Source organism: Bos mutus, unplaced genomic scaffold (assembly GCF_027580195.1).
Source record: "Bos mutus isolate GX-2022 unplaced genomic scaffold, NWIPB_WYAK_1.1 CTG377, whole genome shotgun sequence".
Lineage (NCBI taxonomy): Eukaryota > Metazoa > Chordata > Mammalia > Artiodactyla > Bovidae > Bos > Bos mutus.
In genome coordinates this window covers 58,577-76,749 of record NW_027219863.1, presented here as the reverse complement: position 1 = coordinate 76,749, position 18,173 = coordinate 58,577, and the positions used below count along the sequence as shown (strand labels likewise).

Genomic DNA, 18,173 nt, shown 5'->3' with positions numbered 1-18,173 from the left:
CTCCCTCCCCGAGGGTAGCCCACACTGCCACACAAAACGTGAGACATGCTAAAGTAAGCTGAACCTGCAAAACCACAGGCATCCTAGGAGAGACAGGGTGTGAGTGTGGCATTAATCCAGGCAGTTCCAGCCTGCCTTCCTGGCAGTGCAGAAAAGCGAGGAAAATGCAGGTGGGTGTACCTGTGTGGCCCTCTCCCCGGATGTGCCTGTGAGGGAGGGAACAAGGAAGATGGACTAATTGAATGTCCCAAGTGACCTCAGGAGAGTGGGAGACAGGAAAGCCCCTGGGGGCAGTTCCGGGCCTGATGATTTTCAGGGTCCAGGGTCTAGGCAATAGCGGTCCTGCCAAAGATACCCCATGGTGCGTGCTGAAAGTCATGATGTGAATTCCTTCTTTCCTCTGGAGTCTTGCCCCTGGTTTGAGGGACTGAGGGGCAAAGGTGTGCGTCTGCATCTGAGGGAGGATTCTGGCAGTCTTGCTGGAGCACAATCTCTGATTTTGTCATAGGGGATCTGCACCAGGTGACATTCAGAGGGAAGCTGCCTTCCAGGTGACGGTCTTGGATGCCCCTGGGCCCAACTGGGACCTGGCTTCCTTGGCACGTGGGCTGTTTAGGCAAGCAGAGATGCATGACTGTAGGGAGTCCTACCTGGGCCTAATGAGAGCAACTGAAAGAGAGTCTTGGCATTTAGCAAATCACTGAGGCCTGGGTGGTTCAAGCTCTCTTGGTGCATTTGAGATAGAAAAGCTGCTTTCTGCCCAAGGGAGACATAAGCTGTGGGCCTAGAAAGGGAAGGTTTTCCAACACATCATCTGTTCAGGGACTCCATGTGCATGGATAGTGTTAAACAGAAGGGACGACGTGTAGGGATGCCACCTTACCTTTATGGCCTCAGGTTCCATTCTTTGTATCGGAAGAGACCCTGTATCCATGTGCACCTTCTTCACAATGTTGGATCAGACTCAGGCCTATCACAGTCTCTTGGGGCTCTTGGAGGTTCAGGCATCTCTTTGGCCTTTTCCTGGTACATGGAGATAGCACTTGGGGGCACAGGTAGACAGGTGTACACAGAAAGCTACACAGATAGGAAGAACAGGGGGCCTCATTAAGAATGTTGTGGGCCGTAAGAGGTGGTAGGCTAGCAAGAGGGGCACAACATTGACAAGGAATGAGCTAGATAGGTGCACACTGAGAATGCGGTTCTCCAAGTCAGCTGAGCCCAGAGGTCCTTGTTTTCTGGTGCCCTGAAGGAATGCACAGGCAATGGATCAGGCCAACGTGACTGGTACAGTGAAGCTGTCCAAGGTGATGGGAGAATGCAGAACACAGGCACATGTCATACAGCTGTTCATGGTGAGGGCTTCCAACCCTGCCCACTGCTCTGCAGGTCAGCCCCTGTCACTAGCAGATAGCAAGGTTTTGTAATCTTTGAGGATAAGTCACAGAGTTAGATGGAGAAGGCAGTGACACCCCACTGCAGTACTCTTGCCTGGCAATGCCCATGGATGTAGTAGCCTAGTAGGCTGCAGTCTATAGGGTCGTGAAAAGTCGGACACGATTGAGTGACTTCCCTTTCACTTTTCACTTTCATGCATTGGAGAAGGAAATGGCAACCCACTCCAGTGTTCTTGCCTGGAGAATCCCAGGGACGGGGGAGCCTGGTGGGCCACCATCTACGGGGTCGGACATGACTGAAGTGACTTAGCAGGAGTAGCAGCACAGAGTTAGAAGTGCAACATGACATGATTATTGAGCAAGTGAAAGAAAACAACCAGGATAAAGAAAGTTGGGTGCTTACCAAAATTCATATTCCTGGAGAAGAAAGCTTGTAGTTCTGCATATGTGCAAGTTTCCTCTCAGGGATGTTACTGTGTACACATGCATGTGTGTGCACACGTGCACATAGAAGTCCCTGCCACTACGCTTGTGAGTATGATCTGTCGGAATTGACCTAGCCAGGTGATGGAAGTTGGATAGCGAAAACATGAAGGTCTTAGGGAAAGGTATATAGATGCTGGCCAGCGGAAGCACTGAAGCCAGGAATCGATCCCTGTTATCTCACTGAGCAAACACGTTCTAAGTGGAATCACAGTGGTGCACCCAGGATGCCTGGCAGAAAGGAGAGGCAGGAGGAAAGAGCCTGGGGAGTGTGCAGAGGAAAGTCCACTACACCTGCAGTTTATGAAAAGAAAATGTACCTAATGACCTGGAAGGAGAAACTGTACCTTATTAATTAAGATATCTAGCAAAGGAGATTTCCAGCCAAACAGCTGAAAGTGCTTCCTGGTTTCTTCTTGATGCCTATAGTAAAATATGAAGGGAAATTTAAAAAAAATGTTTAAGAGAAAGACTATTAAAAAAGAAGACAGAATTTGCTGATTTGGAAATTTTCCAGTCTTTTAAGATGACAGAAGATGCTAAAATTAATGGCCCTCAAGCTAGGTCATATCCAGGGCATTGAGATATGGTGGTCTAAATATAATATTTTACATCACCTATACATCAATTCTTTTTTTTTTTAAATAAAGGTGGTCTAAAGATGAGTGTGACTGTAAAATTATTTGTTAAACCTCAGAAAGCTGGAAGGGGATGCTTCATGACATTATTTAGAAAGGTCAATGCCCTCCAAAGAGTTTAGGGGTATCACTCAGAGATCATTTCAGTCACACAGTAAGACATCTACCAAGTTTCAGGGTGTTATCCCTCAGCTATCTCAGCAGAAAACCAAGACAGAGTAGGCCTTATTATGAAGACATGTGTGATGGTGTCTTTGGAGTGGGGTGCTTTGCTATGAACACCAGCAAGATCATCAGGAGACACACCAAGTTTTTAAGATAACATATTTAAGTTCAGCTTGGACTGAAAGGACCAGCAATAGTACAAAATAAGAGAGCTCTGGACGTCTACCTTCGACAAACAGGAAGCAGGCTAAGGAGACTGTTTCACTGTAACCATATACTACCCACCTTTCATGCAATGGAATCATGTCAGAGGGCAGAATTAAAAACTCAGAGACTGAAGCCTAGGAAGTTTTCAGGCCTTAAATCCTAATCAAAAGATGGCCAAGAAGAACCCGTGGGATTTCAGAAATGCTACTATTTACTTGCATCTTCCCTTCCCTTTCTGGAACAGGAGTGTCTATGAAGGTTATCTGTGCCTCACCACCCTCAGTATCAGATCAAATTCATTATCACTCACCTAAATATCTTACCACCCTTGCCTAGCCTCAGTTGAGCAGAATCCACCTTCACCCTTATGGTCTTCTTAATAAGTTTCCATCCACTGACACCCATTCTGTTGTTGTTGTTCATTGCTTTTCAGTCTCCCAGTCTCTCTTTGCAATCACATAGACCCACCCTGTTCCTTAGCTTTAAATCCCCTCTGTGTCCCTGCGGGAGTCAGACTTAAGCTCAATCTCTCTCCCGTATTATAACACCCCGCTGTTAGTACTCGTACCTTGAATAAAGCTTTTCTTACCACCTTTAGTAAGTGTTATGAATAATTTTTTAACAATTTCCAAGTTCTGTTAGTAGGGATTATTCTCAAAGGAATAGTTTTATACCTTTACTTTTTATACTATATTCATTTGGGGGACAAATTTCTATAATTAAAACATTTTATGTTTTTACATACAAACAGAAAACATCTTTTAAAATATTTTTATATATTTAAAAAAAATGTAGTAATCTGAAAAGGATGTGTATATAGATATGTCAGTGTATACACACATACCCTCAGAGCTCCAAGGAAAACTTAATACTCAGTAAACTATAAATTAAAACATTCAGCCTGCAAGTAGTGAAATCTTTGAAATTAACTTGCCAAAAAATCATAGAGAATTAAATTTTAATTAAAAAATGTATACATAAAAATATTTGGGGTTCAGACAAGATTTGCTATTTAAATAAAGTCAGGTTAAGCCCTAAACCATCTATTAAAAAAAAAAAAAAAAAGAAATACTCAGTATCATGTAAAAACCTATAATGGAAAATAACCTAAAAAATAGAATATCTGATAACTAAATCACTCTGATATACATCTGAAACACAACATTGTAAATCAAATGTATTTCCATAAAAGTTTGTAAAGAAAGCTTTTAAAATACAAGGTTGAGGCTGGTCCAGTGGGATGACTTGGTATGGGGAAAAGGGAGGAGGGTTCAGGATAACAATGTATACCTGTATTCATGTTTAAAAATAATAAATAAAAAGTTTAAAAAAAATTAAAAAAAAAAAAAAAAATACAAGGTTATTAAGAAAAAAATCCTAAAGAAAGTAGAAGGTATATATGAATTGAAACAAAAATAGAAAACAACAAAATAAAACTTGTTTGGATAATAAAACAACAGCTGCATCTTGGAAAAGGAAAATCAGAAACATTGATACAACTGTGGCAAATATAATAAGGGAAGAGGAGGTTAGTTCAATACTAGAAATGAGAAATGGAATGGGATTCTGAGAGGATAATATTCAACCCTGAGTGGAATTATTTTTGTTTCAGGAAAGGTCCAGTCCAGCCAAAACCTGGGGAAAGAAAGGGAAAGAAATAAAGAGGAAGACAGTAAGGGGAAGAAAGGAAGAAAAGGAAAGGAAGGGAGAAGGAAAGAAAAGTAAATGTCTCAACAGATGTTGTAAACTATCCAATAAAACAATTCTCTTTAAAATCTAAAAACAGACATAGAAATTCATTAAGCCATATCCTCATTGCCTTTGATGGTACTAAGAACAAGAAAACCCATTTACACATCACTGTTTAGAATTTCTGGCCAACACAATAAGATTATTTAAAAAAAAAGAAAGAAACAAAAATATGCCATATTATTTGTAAAATGATGGACAGCAGAAATAATTTTTTAAAATTTTTATTTCTATAAACAGTAATTTTACTTACAATGTTTTGGAAACATTAATAAAACAATAAATTTTACCTGAAAAACAAGCAAAGTAAACAAGGAAATTCACAAAGGGTAATAACAAAATAGTAATCTTGACAGATATTTAATACATTTGTAAACAAAACAAAGTGTCATTGAAAAAAAATATAGAGGTATCAATAGAAAAACAGAGGAAGCTCCTGAAAGAACTCAACTCACTAGTAACTATCTTTTATTTTCAGGCACAGAAACTGACTCAAGTTAATTCTAAGAAGCAAAGTCCTGAGGTTATTATCTCTTCTCAGGGTTTTTTTTTTTTTGTTTTGTTTTGTTTTGTTTTTTGTCTGTGTGTGTTTGTAAAAATCTATGAACTTTAGGCTGGAGAGGGAAGAAGAGGGTAGAGACCTAAAGTGCCTTTAAGGAGGAGGAGGAAAGGCAGGGGGTTGAGGATTTCATTGTGTGATTTGAAGAGCATTGGTGAAGCTCAAACAAGGGAGATAGCAAGCCATGCAGGCCTAGGGGAAGAGCATTTCCAGAAGAACAGCAGTTGCAAAGTCTTTGGATTGGGAAGAAATGGAATTTGCTTTAGGAAAAGCAAGGCCAGTGTTGTCAAAAACAGGGCACCAGTGGGGAAAATAGTAGAGTAGAATGACAGAGAATGGAAAAGAGAAGGAATCAGGGACCATATCTCTTGAACCTTTTTATTGGGCAATAAATACAACTTGTACTCCTTAGGACAATTTTCAGAGCAAAAAACAGCAGTAACAGTGTTGATAATACTAAGCAACAATAAAAACATATAAATAAAACATTTCATATATTTACTATAGAAATAGAATAAAGGAGATAAGAATGCAATGGTCTGCACATTTATTTATACATAGAGTTTTCACCTGAGAAAAGAACACACACACACACACACACACTTTTATACACCTAAAAGTGGTTTAAGCTGACACTTAGCAAAGTACTTTGGCCCAAGCAAACTAACTGGAAAGGCCTAGTAAAATATTCAAAGTGGAAATCAATCAATCAAGAATTGCGTAAATAAATACAATTCACTTGTACTTGCATTTACACTCAGGAAATTACCTAAAATGGAGAAAATAGACTCACTGGAGCTTAGTCATCTGTAGTTCTTCCTCTTCAGTTCTGAGACGGATGTTAACCCCTTGGTGATCATCACTTTCCAGCATTTTGTGAAAGCTTAGAGGATTTAAATAAATTGTGGAGGAGGTGGAAAAAGAGTGGGGAGAGACAAAGAGGAGGAGAAAGGAAGAGGAAATGGAGAGATTTCTCCTGGCATAGGTCTACAGCCAAGATCCCAGGTTCCTTGAATGGTGCACAGAGATTGCTAGGTATCTGTGCCAGAAGTGGAGAAGGTATGGCATTCAACTTCAGGAGGAGACTCAACTCCAGGAACCCACAGAGGAAGCCAAGTGTGCTGATGTTCAGGAACCAATACTTAGAGGGTACCCTGCAGGTCTGTGAAAGAGCCCTTGGAGACCTCAAGAAAAAAGGTTTCCACAAGTATAATCACAGACTAGATAGTTGGATAGAGTAGAGGAAGGATAATAAGTCTATGACCTGATAATTACTGAAATAAACGAGACAATTCCTGCACATCAGACTGTGTCAAGTAAGACCGAAACTCAGTTTCATAAAATGGGAAATTACACACACAAAGAATTAGCTGTTAACTGTAATGCATTCATGTCCAAGGCAAGATAAGATACAAAAGTGAAATCTTCACATGTTCAACTAGGGTAAGATACATGTAACTGGAAAAGGTAAGGAAAAGTTCTATAGAGGGTTTAATCACCCTGGAACCTTTATATCCACTACATTTACTATTCTCGGACAACTCCATTGTAGCTTAAGGGAAAGAGAACTAAATTTAGCCCAATTCATAAACTGAACAGATTCCCTGTGTTTGATCCTTTTCAGTTAAAACTATGGGTCCAGTACAAATCAAATCAAGGCTTTTTTCCTTGGGAATCTTAACTTTCTTTACTACTGTGACTGAGATAGATATGGCTACTTCACTGTGACTAAAGGCCAGGCAAATGGGAAAGGAGATGGAATGAATCAAATTTCCCTTTTGATCACTCAACAGGAGGTCCATAGGCACCAGGCCTCATTCTATTAACTATCTCTGCTTCTCCAACTGCAGTCAATGATACGCAGGGCCTGCTTAATGCTTGGAGGGCCTCTCACCAAACAGGCATTTTAACAGTTGGCTTCCTTGAGATGTCCCTGGGCTAGGTAAAGACACTCTGAGACAGTGTTCCTTCTGCCTTGGCTCCATGCCTGGAGTGCATGCATGCCTCTTCCTCAACTGGGACAAGAAGCCACAGCTTCCCACTGACTAAATCCTGTGTCTGGTCCAAACTCACATCATAGCTTCTCCATCAACTTCTCCACACCAGGCTTTTGGAGCCAGGTTATCTTAGATCAGCAAAACAGAGGCACTTCACAGAGTTCAGCAGCACACAGGACTATACCATAACAAAGCCATTCCAATCTGGCTATATAGTTAATACTGAGATCTTCAAGGCATGAAACAGTTGAAAATTTCATTGCTAAAACACTCTACAGATTATATGTATAGTAGAGCTTTTGAACTTACAAATAACATGAAATACCAAAATAGGTTGTTACTTTTCCTTTCTGCACCTCTCTCGTTCTCTCTCTCTCACACACACACATACTTTTTACATGTTAAGACACTTATTTGAAAAACAGGTAATATATTTTTAAATAACATCTCAATATTCAAACAAAACTCTACTTCATGTATTTAAAACAAAAACATATAAATTACACATTGGTTTCCCAATATTTGATATTATTGAATAATGCTATAATTTGAATTTTTTTTGTTTTTAATGGGGTTTTTAACTTTGACTGAAATACTTGCTTCAGACTTACTGAAAGTAGAATTAACAGGGATTTTTTGATCTTCTACTTTTAGTTTTGGGGGGTGATGATTCAGAATCAGATGTGTTCACAGTAATGGATGCCACTTCCACCAATCCTGGTTGAAGGGGTTCCAGTGATACCTGAATAACAACTCTTGTTTCAGGAGGTAATCCTTCTAGATGCTTAGGTTTCTTAACATTTGATGACACTGGGTCTTGTGCTCCCTTTTCTCTTTAAAAGTTAAAAACTGTAGCTGACATTTGGAACACTGGTGAAAATTCTTTTCCCAGTGCCCTCTATAATGACATATGTATGGTGTTGCAGTTTTAATAATTTTGAGACAAAAGGGGCAAAGTAAATTCTTAGCGTTACCATGGTATGCTCTGAAATGTGCATCCACATCTACAAAGAATGATGATCTGTAACTGCAAACCTGGCATACATAGGGCATTTCACCAGGCTTATGATTGTCTTTCATGTGCAGTAAGAGAACATGATCTGTCTCAAAGGACAATTCACAGATTTTACAGACTGCAGAGGGCTCCTGGGAAGTGTGGACACTTTCAATGTGACACTGCAGCTGGAAGGAGTAGGAAACTGGCGGTGGCAGTGCTTGCAGGTGGTGTGGTATTTCCAAATGTCACCTCTCTGCCTCTCAAGTTCCAAATGGTGCTTTATGTAATTCATAAACTTGACATTTTTTTAGAACTTTCAAGCAGCTGAGGCATTTAAAGGCTGTGTGAGTTTTCGGTTCTGGCTGCCCATCTCCTATATGCTGTCCATAGTAGAAGTCATGGAGTAACACAATCAGATTGCCTTCTGTGGGATCAACAATCTTGTTTTGACTTGCTAAACTTGGAAAGTCAGTTTTTGTCAGTCCATTTTCCCCTAAAGGACTTAAAGGCTTGCAATGAACATTGTCCTTTGGAAAAGCTGTTGGACAAGGTTCTCCATTCTGAACATGGCTTAATGAGGTATGAACAGTGTCTGGTGTGCTTTGCTGAGTAGTCACTGTATGAAAAATACCTGAAGGGACAAAGCAGAAGAATGTTCTCCTATAATTCCATCACTGAGTTTAGGCCTTTTGGGATTTGTGCTATTTGTTTCAGAAGTGGAAAATCACATTGATACATGAGGACTTTTATCCATATCTCCTGCAGAAACTGCTGTTTCTACTGGATGCTGCAATGAACTTGTGAAGGTATTCAAAGGAGAACATAACTCTGAAAAGCTATTAGGCACTAATTGTGGTGAAATATTTTTATAATCCGCTTTGGACAAAGGCTTAATAATAATGGGACTATCTGTTGATTTGGATTCAAAGACAAAACTGGCAAGACAATCTTTGCTTCTGATGTAGGAGTCACATGACTAACAGGCTGTAATTTCTGAGCATTATCTTTCCTGAAATGACCATACCTTTTTCTCCTTGAACAAGAACCTGGGGTAACTCTGTTCAGTATGTTTGCCAACAACTGGTTTTGAATTTGAGGTCATCCCAACAAAGATCACATCAGCATCTTCATTTACATGTTCCACTCCAACCAAGATCAGTTCAGCATCTTCATCATCTACTTGTTTGGTTTCTCCCTCGCTTTTCTGTGGTTCTGGCTCTTGTTCTTCTTCACATAACATACATGGTGGTTCCATATTTTAAATACTTTTTTATTTTTGGAGGATGTGGCCACAAGTCCCAGTGCTTCCTTTAAATAAACTGCCACCTAAGTATAAATATACCACATATTAGTTAAGTGCAGAAGAAATGTGCTGTTTGGTTATCTCCAAAACTCTAGGGTAGTTATAAACACCCTTATCTTACAGATAAAGACACTGAGCATCAAAGAGACTAAATGACAGCTGAAAAACCTATGACTACAAGTCTACATGACTCGAGAATCATAGCTTTGTCCCATGTTGATTTTAATCTCTTCTATTTAAAAAAAGAATGAAAGAAAGAAACAACAAAAACAACACTTATCATTAGGTGAAATAACATGTAAAGGACTAGTATTTTTACAAAAGCACTATTGTATAGTGTTTAGAAACATACTTTGATGTCAAAGAAGATTAAGCTGGAATTCTAAGTTAACCATACACCAGCTGCAACTTTTAGGCAAATTTATAACTTTTAAATGTGTTTCCATATCTTAAAGACAAACATGCTTATTTCTTAGACTTAAGTTTAACAGCTCTTTTTAAAAAGCATCAGCTATTCAATGGCATCTTGTTTTGTAGTAAAATTGGAAAAAAAAAAAACTTATCTTAAATGCACATTACAACTGATTCACACATACTAATTTCATAAATGTTAATACAAAAAATAGGCAGCAAATTCAAAGTATAAAGTATCTATACATAGTTAACAAACAGCATAATTCAATGTCAAGCACTTAACACAGGCCTAGAAAATTGAGAATGAACTCTCTTGATAATCTCACCCCAATTCCACACTGATATATCCTAAATTTCTGCCTCTAATCCTGACTAAACTTAAATCCAACAATGCTTCATCCTTCACTCCACATGTCTCTTCCCCATATAGCAGGCAAAGTGATGCCAGTATTTCTCTAATACCAATATCAGACAGAGACATCACACACACACACAACTGATATCCCTTATGAATACAGATGCAAGAGTCCTCAACAAAATACTGGCAAACAAAACCTAACAACATATAAAAAAGATTATATACCATGATCATGTGGGGTTTATGGAGGTATGCAAAGTTGGTTCATTATATGAAAGTCAATCAACATTATGCAATTTTAATACAATAAAGGACAAAAAACACATCTGCCTGCAGAAAAATAATTTCTCTGAATATAGCACCTTTTCATAATAGGGGTTAAAAAAACACTTAATAACTAAGAACAGAAGAGAACTTTCTCAATCAAAGGGTACATGTAAAAGACCCACAGCTAACATCATACTTAATAATGAAAAATTGAAAGCTTTCCCTCTAAGATTGGGAACAACACAAAGAAGTCTACTCCACATTTTGGCTCAATATTATACTGGCAGTTCTATAACCAGAGCAATCAGGTAAGAAAAAGGAATTATTGTTTTTGTTGTTTAAAAAAAAAAAGCCTTCAGAATAGAAAGGAAAGAGTCAAAGTATATTGGAGATAATATATTTTATGTATAGAAAGTCCTGAAGAAACCACAAGTACTAGAACTAATAAAAAGCTTGCAGAATACAAGATTAATGTTTTTTAAAAAATCAATCACATTTCTATACAATAACAACAAATGTTCTTAAAATGAAGTTAAGTAAACACTTTAATCTACACTAGCATTAAAAAGAATACTTAGGAAGTCAGAAAGAGAAAGACAAATATCATATGGTATCACTTACATGTGGAGAAAAGGCAATGGCACCCTGCTCCAGTACTCTTGCCTGGAAAATCCCATGGACGGAGGAGCCTGGAAGGCTGCAGTCCATGGGGTCACTGAGGGTTGGACAGGACTGAGCAACTTCCCTTTCACTTTTCACTTTCATGCATTGAGAAGGAAATGGCAACCCACTCCAGTGTTCTTCCTGGAGAATCCCAGGGACAGGGGAGCCTGGTGGGCTGCCATCTATGGGGTCACAGAGTCAGACAGGACTGAAGTGACTTAGCAGTAGCATATGTAGACTCTAAAATATGATACAAATGAACTTATCTATGAAACAGAAACAGACTCACAGACATAGAGAGCAGACTTTGTGATTACCAAGAGAGGAAGTGTGGGGGAGGCATATATTGGGAGCTGGTGATTAGCAGATGCAAACTATAATGTTAATATATAGAACAGATAAACAATATCCTACTGTATAGCACAAGTAACTATATAATTTGTGATAAACAATAATGGAAAAGGATATGAAAAAATTGTGCCTCCGTGTGTGTGTTTACATAGGAAGGAAAGGAAAGGTAAAAGGAAGGAAAGGAAAGGTAAAAGGAAGGAAAGGAAAGGACAACTCTTGGCAAGCACGTACAGAAAGTGGATCCTTGTGTGTTATGGATAGATTTTAATATGGTGCAACTGCCACAGAAAACAGTATAAAGGCTCCTCAAAAAATTAAAAATAGAACTACCACATGATTCAGCAATTCCACTTCTGGATATAAATTCAAAAGAAGTTAGCATGGGGTCTTGACATATTTGCACAGCCATGCTCAAAGCAGCACTAATAACAACAACTAAGAGGTGGAAGCATCTAAATGTCCATCAAATGTGATATATACATACAATGGAACATTATTTAGCCATATAAAGGAAATTTTGCCACATGCTACAACATGCATGATCCTTTAATACATGAAGCCAAAGGAAATAAGCCAGTCATAAAAAAGACAAATACTGTATGTTTTCACTTATAGGAAATATCAAATATAGTCAAGCAATAGAAAGAAAACAAAGAAGAATGATGGAGTCCAGGGTCTAGGGAACAGGGAAGAAAAGAGGAGTTGTTGTTTAATGGGACAGGTGATGGGTATAGAGTTACAATTTTGCAAGATGAAAAGGTGTAGAGATCTGTTTCATAACAATGTGATAAGGAACTCCATGGTAGTTCAGAGGTTAGGACTCCACGCTTTCCTATCAGGGGCCTGGGTATGATTCTCAACCAGGAAACTGTCATTCAAGCTGCATAGCACAGCTAAAACAATGACAACAACAACAAAACAACACTGTGACTATGTGTGTGTGTGTGTTAGTTGCTCAGTCGTGTATGACTCTTTGTGTCCCCATGGACTGTAGTCCACCAGGCTCCTTTGTCCATGGGATTCTACAGGCAAGAATACTGGAGTGGGTTGCCATTTCTTTCTCCAAAAAGGCTGATGAAATAGTGTGAAATACTTAGCATGTAAAAATGGTTAAAATGGTAAAAATTTAAGTTAGATTTTTTTACAACAATTAAAAAAAATTAACAACCAGGAAAAGAATTTGAATAGACATTTCACCAAAAATGATATACAAATGGCCAACAATCACAAAAAATACTGCTTAACATGATTGAAAGTGAAAGAAAGTGAAGTTGCTCAGTCGTGTCTGACTCTTTGGGACCCCAGGGACTTTAGCCTATCAGGCGCCTCCATCCATGGGATTTTCCAGGCAAGAGTGCTGGAGTGGATTGTCATTTCCTTCTCCAGAGGATCTTCCCAACCCAGGAATCGAACCCAGGTCTCCTGCATTGTAGGCAGACACTTTACCTTCTGAGTCACCAGGGAAGTCCCTAGCAAAATGGAAATCAGTCTTAGTGAGATACTACTTCACACCCATTCAGTTCAGTTCAGTTGCTCAGTCGTGTCTGACTCTTTGAAACCCCATGAATCGCAGCATGCCAGGCCCCCTGTCCATCACCAACTCCCGGAGTTCACCCAGACTCATGTCCATCAAGTCAGTGATGCCATCCAGCCATCTCATCCTCTGTCATCCCCTCTTCCTCCTGGACCCAATCCCTCCCAGCATCAGAGTCTTTTCCAATGAGTCAACTCTTCGCATGAGGTGGCCAAAGTACTGGAGTTCAGCTTTAGCATCATTCCTTCCAAAGAAATCCCAGGGCTGATCTCCTTCAGAATGGACTGTTTGGATCTCCTTGCAGTCCAAGGGACTCTCAAGACTCTTCTCCTTGCAGTGGGACCATGGATGCCTCTGCAAATGCATTTGCCAGGAAAGGGAGGAGGGAAAAGATTCCTGCACCTCCTCCTCCTCCTGAGCAGCAGACTCCAAGGAGCAGCAGAAAGGATATAGCTATTGCCCAGGAGCAAGGGATGCCCTGGATGATGGCGTTCCCCTGAGCCAAGTCAGGCTTCCTCCTCTGAAGGTTCTGTGCATGACTCGAAAGTAGCCCCTGCAGTTTTTCTCATGCTCAGACCTCAGTTCCACCTGCAGGGCAGCCAGTGCCTGCAGCACATCTTGCCCCAGAAGCTCAGTCGTGCTCCTGGGCCTTTCCTGGCCCTGCTCCTCCACTGTCTTCTCCTCAGCTCCTGGGAGGACCCCTATTGCTGCTCCTCATCTGCCACAACCTTCACCTCCTCCATGATGTATTCTGCAAGCAGCTGGAACTCCGCCCAATCCCACCACATCTCCGTCCACCACGGGCTCACTGTTGTCCACTGCCTCCAACCTGAAGAGGGTGGCCTCTTTGCCTGGCATGACAACTGGTGTCTCCAAGGTCCCAGCCACGAAAAGCATCAGGATGGCAGGCCGCGGGCCCCCGTGCCCTGAGCACCGGGGCTTACAACTAAGAAAGTCCTGGGTCCCAGGATGTTCCCACGTTCCTCTGACTGCCTCTCATGCTCCTCTTGGCTGTGGTCGTGACCCCAGGCTGGGGCAGATATGAAAGGATGGGACATAATAGTACAACAAGTGGTGTGCAAATGTGGCTCAGGCTGCAGTAATCCTGTGGGACCCACTAGCTCTTTGGGGGCAGGTAGTGAGGTAGATGGTAGGGAGGTGGGGGCTGGTGTGTGTGGGGTGGCCTGAAGCTGAAGAAAGGGGTGGCGGACAGCGCAAGACATGGTAAATGGGCCCTGGGGAGATCAGCTGAATAGGCAGGGCCCTAGGCTGTGAGCCACGCTCGGGCTGCTGATCAAATCTAGTCCAAAGGCTGAGAGCGTGGTGGGCGGCACCCTTATGGACATGTCCCTAGGCCGGATGGCATCTTCGACGATTCCTGGGCTCCAGCGCACCCATGTGGTATATTCTGCTCCAGCGAGGTAGTGGTTTTTGCATCTGCCGCTAGCCCAGGTGCAGTCATTGACTGATCTCTGGGAATTCCAACCACAGGTTTCTGCTCCACAGTCCAAAAAGCACACTCCTGTGTCCCTTGGGCCCATCAATAACTAGGAACTCTCCCTGAGTATCCAAAGGATAAGCAGGGCACCGCATGGCTGGATACTTTTCTTCATGGGATAGAGAACCTGTTCCTGTCCGGATGCTATGGAAATAGGGAAAAATCCCACTGTTTGCTCCAGTTGATCTCCACTGTTCAGAGACACCAGAGCCTTAGGGTACAGAGCTCACTCTGTGTCTTTTTATCTCTGCTTCTGGCAGAGCACTGTTTTGGGCAATCCTTCTATGTGTGTACCAAGGGCTGGTGTCTGAGTGTCTCCATCTCTCTAAGTGGTGCTGTTGCTGTCTGGCACTCTCTGCACACCAGTGCTCATATGAGAAGCTTATACATGGCATGAAGGCAAGCCCTTCTTCTCCTTAGTGAGTTGCACCAATGGGAGATCAGACTTTGTTAGTCCACACGTTCGGATAGTGCTTTTTCAAACTTGAAAGCCAACAGTGGGTGGTCACTGATGAACTGCAGAAGGGGCTGGGCGACCCTCCCTCCCTCTCTGGACAGATGTGAACACCGCACAGGCCTCAGGTGGCTTGGCCACACTTTGCACAGATGGAGAAATGGGGCATGCTCTGTTGGCATGAGGGGACTCCCTGAACATTACTCAAATACCTGACAGGGAGACGGTAAGGACAGCTCCCCATTAAGTTCCATGACCCACCAGTGCCAGGGACATGCACGTCTGCCCATTTACCCTATCAAGACCCTTTCAACATGTGCCAGGGTCCAGCCCCAGAAAGATTCAGGGATACCCTCAAGATGAATGGCGTTGGCGAGAGAGAAAGTAAAGGAGAGAAAAAAAGGCTGATATTCCTTGGTTTAGAAAGCCAGTAAAGCCCCTGACACCAGACTTGCTCTTTTCATGGAGGCCACAAATGCCCTCTCGATGGAGCGAAGATGCAGAGCGCTTTCTTGATTGGGTCTTAGAAGCCCAGGGGAAAAAGTGAACTCAGAGAGCCTCTGTGCTCCAGGGAATCTGCGAGAGAGAGGGAGGAGGAGGGAGGGAGGGAGAGAGAAAGAGCGAGAGAGCGAGAGAGAGAGAGAGAGAGAGCGAGAGCGAGAGCGGGAGAGAGAGAGAGAGAATGACACGGGGAAAGCCAGCTTAGGTGAAATGGGTCTATAGCTTTATTTTCAAAAGGTGCTCTTAAACCCTGAGTTACACATTTCCAGAAGTGAAAGATACAAAGTCATACAGTGTCAGCTCAACATTCCATCAATTTTATCTTTATCAAAACCAAGACATTTTCTGCATGAAAGTGAAAGTGATATCGCTCAGTCATGTCCGAATCTTTGCAACCCCATAGACTGTAGCCTGGCAGGCTCCTGTCTCCATGGGATTTTCCAGGCAATAGTACTGGAGTGGATTGCCATTTCCTTCTCCAGCAGAGTCTTCCCAACCCAGGGCTTGAAACCGGGTCTCCCACATTATAGACAGACGTTTTACCATCACACCCAGGACATTGTCTGCGTAACTTTCCACAAACAAGGGTCTTATGTTATGTACATTATCTTCTGGCCCTGTGGCCTGTTAACATTTTGTAACTCTTTCTTGATAAAGGTTGGTCAGCCAGAAAACCTGCTTTCCCTTTATCTTTCCAGTCTGCAGTCCCCCTCAGGAAACAGAGCTACATTCTTATGGAGCAAAGGTGTAGTGGGTTACAACAAAGAAAGAACTTATTAACTCAAGGGTCTTATGTTGCTCAAGGCTACTGCTTGTTTTTCTTGCATACCAACTATACTAGCTAATGCACTCCCAGGCGCACATTGGGTAAAGGACAGGGAAACTTGGTAGCAAACATTGGCTCAACAATGCAGTATTATTCTAATAAAGCTTTTTTTAAATCACTTGAAGGTTATGCTTGGTGTGTTGTAAACAATCATGTGTGTTAGTTGCAAGAGTGTGGATAAACCTGCCAAGCAAGCTAAAATAGCAACAGAGGGCTTAGAATTGAAATGCTCCTTTCAAGGCCAAGAGACTTATTAACTAGAGCCTTAAGTTGATTTTCTTCAGAGAAAAGTAATCGGGGAGAGCCCCTTGTTAATGTCAGAAGAATTGGTGAAAGGCATAATATAATAAACATTAGACAAACAGATTTTGGTTTTGGGGCAGATGCTTGAGCAGGTCCAGGGAATCCCTCGAGTCTTGATCTGCCTTTGCCTGTCAGGTCTTCTCCGCATGACCTTTGCCATGGGTGGGATCTCCCGTGGTGGCTCCTGGCATCTCACCATTTTTTTTTTTTTTTAAGACCCCAGATGTAATTCAGTCGTGAGCTTCTGAGTGCTCTGTCGAAAAGTTCTGACAATACAAGGAAGGATAATTATGAGAAGCAGAATTAGAGCGGCCATAGCAACATAGCTAAAAATAGTAGACAGAATGTTTTTTCCTGAAATAAAGTTTGAAAATGTATGAAAAAAGTCATTTGCTGCTCCTGCAGCAGTAAAATCCAATAAGGAATGTTCCATGGTCTTTATCTGATTGTGAAGTTTTCCTAAATGTACACGAATGCTGGAGCTATTCCATACCACGGAAATATGGTTTCTAATTTTCTCCCAGTTATAATCTGTCTCGTTTAGTTTCAGCAGTGTTACACAAGTCCACCAGTAGTCGGCATGACAGGACAGTGCCAATTTTACTTTTAATGCCTGTAATTCAGTCCCAATATGCATTGTTGCTTCCTCCAGGGCATCTACCTCCATTTCTAGTTTCCTACCTATAACTTCCTCCCATAGCTAAAGAGGCATTTTTAGACATAGTATTAACATATTGAGCAGTATACACTTGTTGAGTCAATGATATTGCTGCCACAATGACAGAGGTAATTCCAATTATTAAAGCTGATATTCTCAAGAAAAGCAAGCCCACAAACCGTCGCGACCGCATCAAATCTTGTACTTGTTGCAACACAGCAAGACCATAGTTATCATACCAATAAGTGGTTACAGTCACAGGCACCATAAGATAGGGTGGACATTGCAACACTGCAAAGGAGCAAACGTTATATTGAGGGTTCAAACAAGATGAGAGCATACATTGTTCACAAGATACTATGTTAGGTCCACCACAATAATTTATTTGTATATTAAGTCTTTTGGAGTCATTAGTGCAGAGAAAAACATAGGGAGAGGGTAGACAAGCTAAAATAGAATAAGCAGACTCATGTTTTGGTCGGGGTAGGGTTACATCCATTTGCCAGAGAGCATTAGGCCTAAGGCCTCCAGGATTTACACCTAATGGTGGAGATGGATTAAATATTGAGCAATTTGGACATAACTATTTGTCTAGCTGTTTCTTTTAGGGATATGAAATTCATACCTTAAACCAGCTGCATTTTGATGGTGAATTTTGTGAGAATTTTTGGCTTTGTCAATCTTTTAATGTAAGTTTAAAGCAATTACTTTAGTCAATTCATCTGCCGAAGCATTTCCTTCGTGTAAAGGGCCAGACAAGCCAGAATGGGCTCTAATATGTCCCACAAAATATTTCTTGTCTCTGTTTAATCCCTTTCTGTAAATCAGATAACAAGGAGAAGATAGTAGTT

The 18,173-nt window shown here is 41.2% G+C and overlaps 1 protein-coding gene across 1 annotated transcript; it reads right to left on the bottom strand.

Moving 5' to 3' along the window:
* Nucleotides 1-7,772: 7,772 nt before the first annotated feature.
* On the bottom strand, nucleotides 7,773-9,517 carry LOC102278867 (zinc finger protein 280B). The gene is given in 7 exon segments (XM_070366974.1): nucleotides 7,773-7,993; nucleotides 7,996-8,382; nucleotides 8,385-8,499; nucleotides 8,501-8,835; nucleotides 8,838-9,125; nucleotides 9,128-9,266; nucleotides 9,268-9,517. Coding segments are annotated over 7 exon segments (1,620 nt in total). The 5' UTR covers nucleotides 9,448-9,517; the 3' UTR covers nucleotides 7,773-7,817.
* Nucleotides 9,518-18,173: the final 8,656 nt, after the last annotated feature.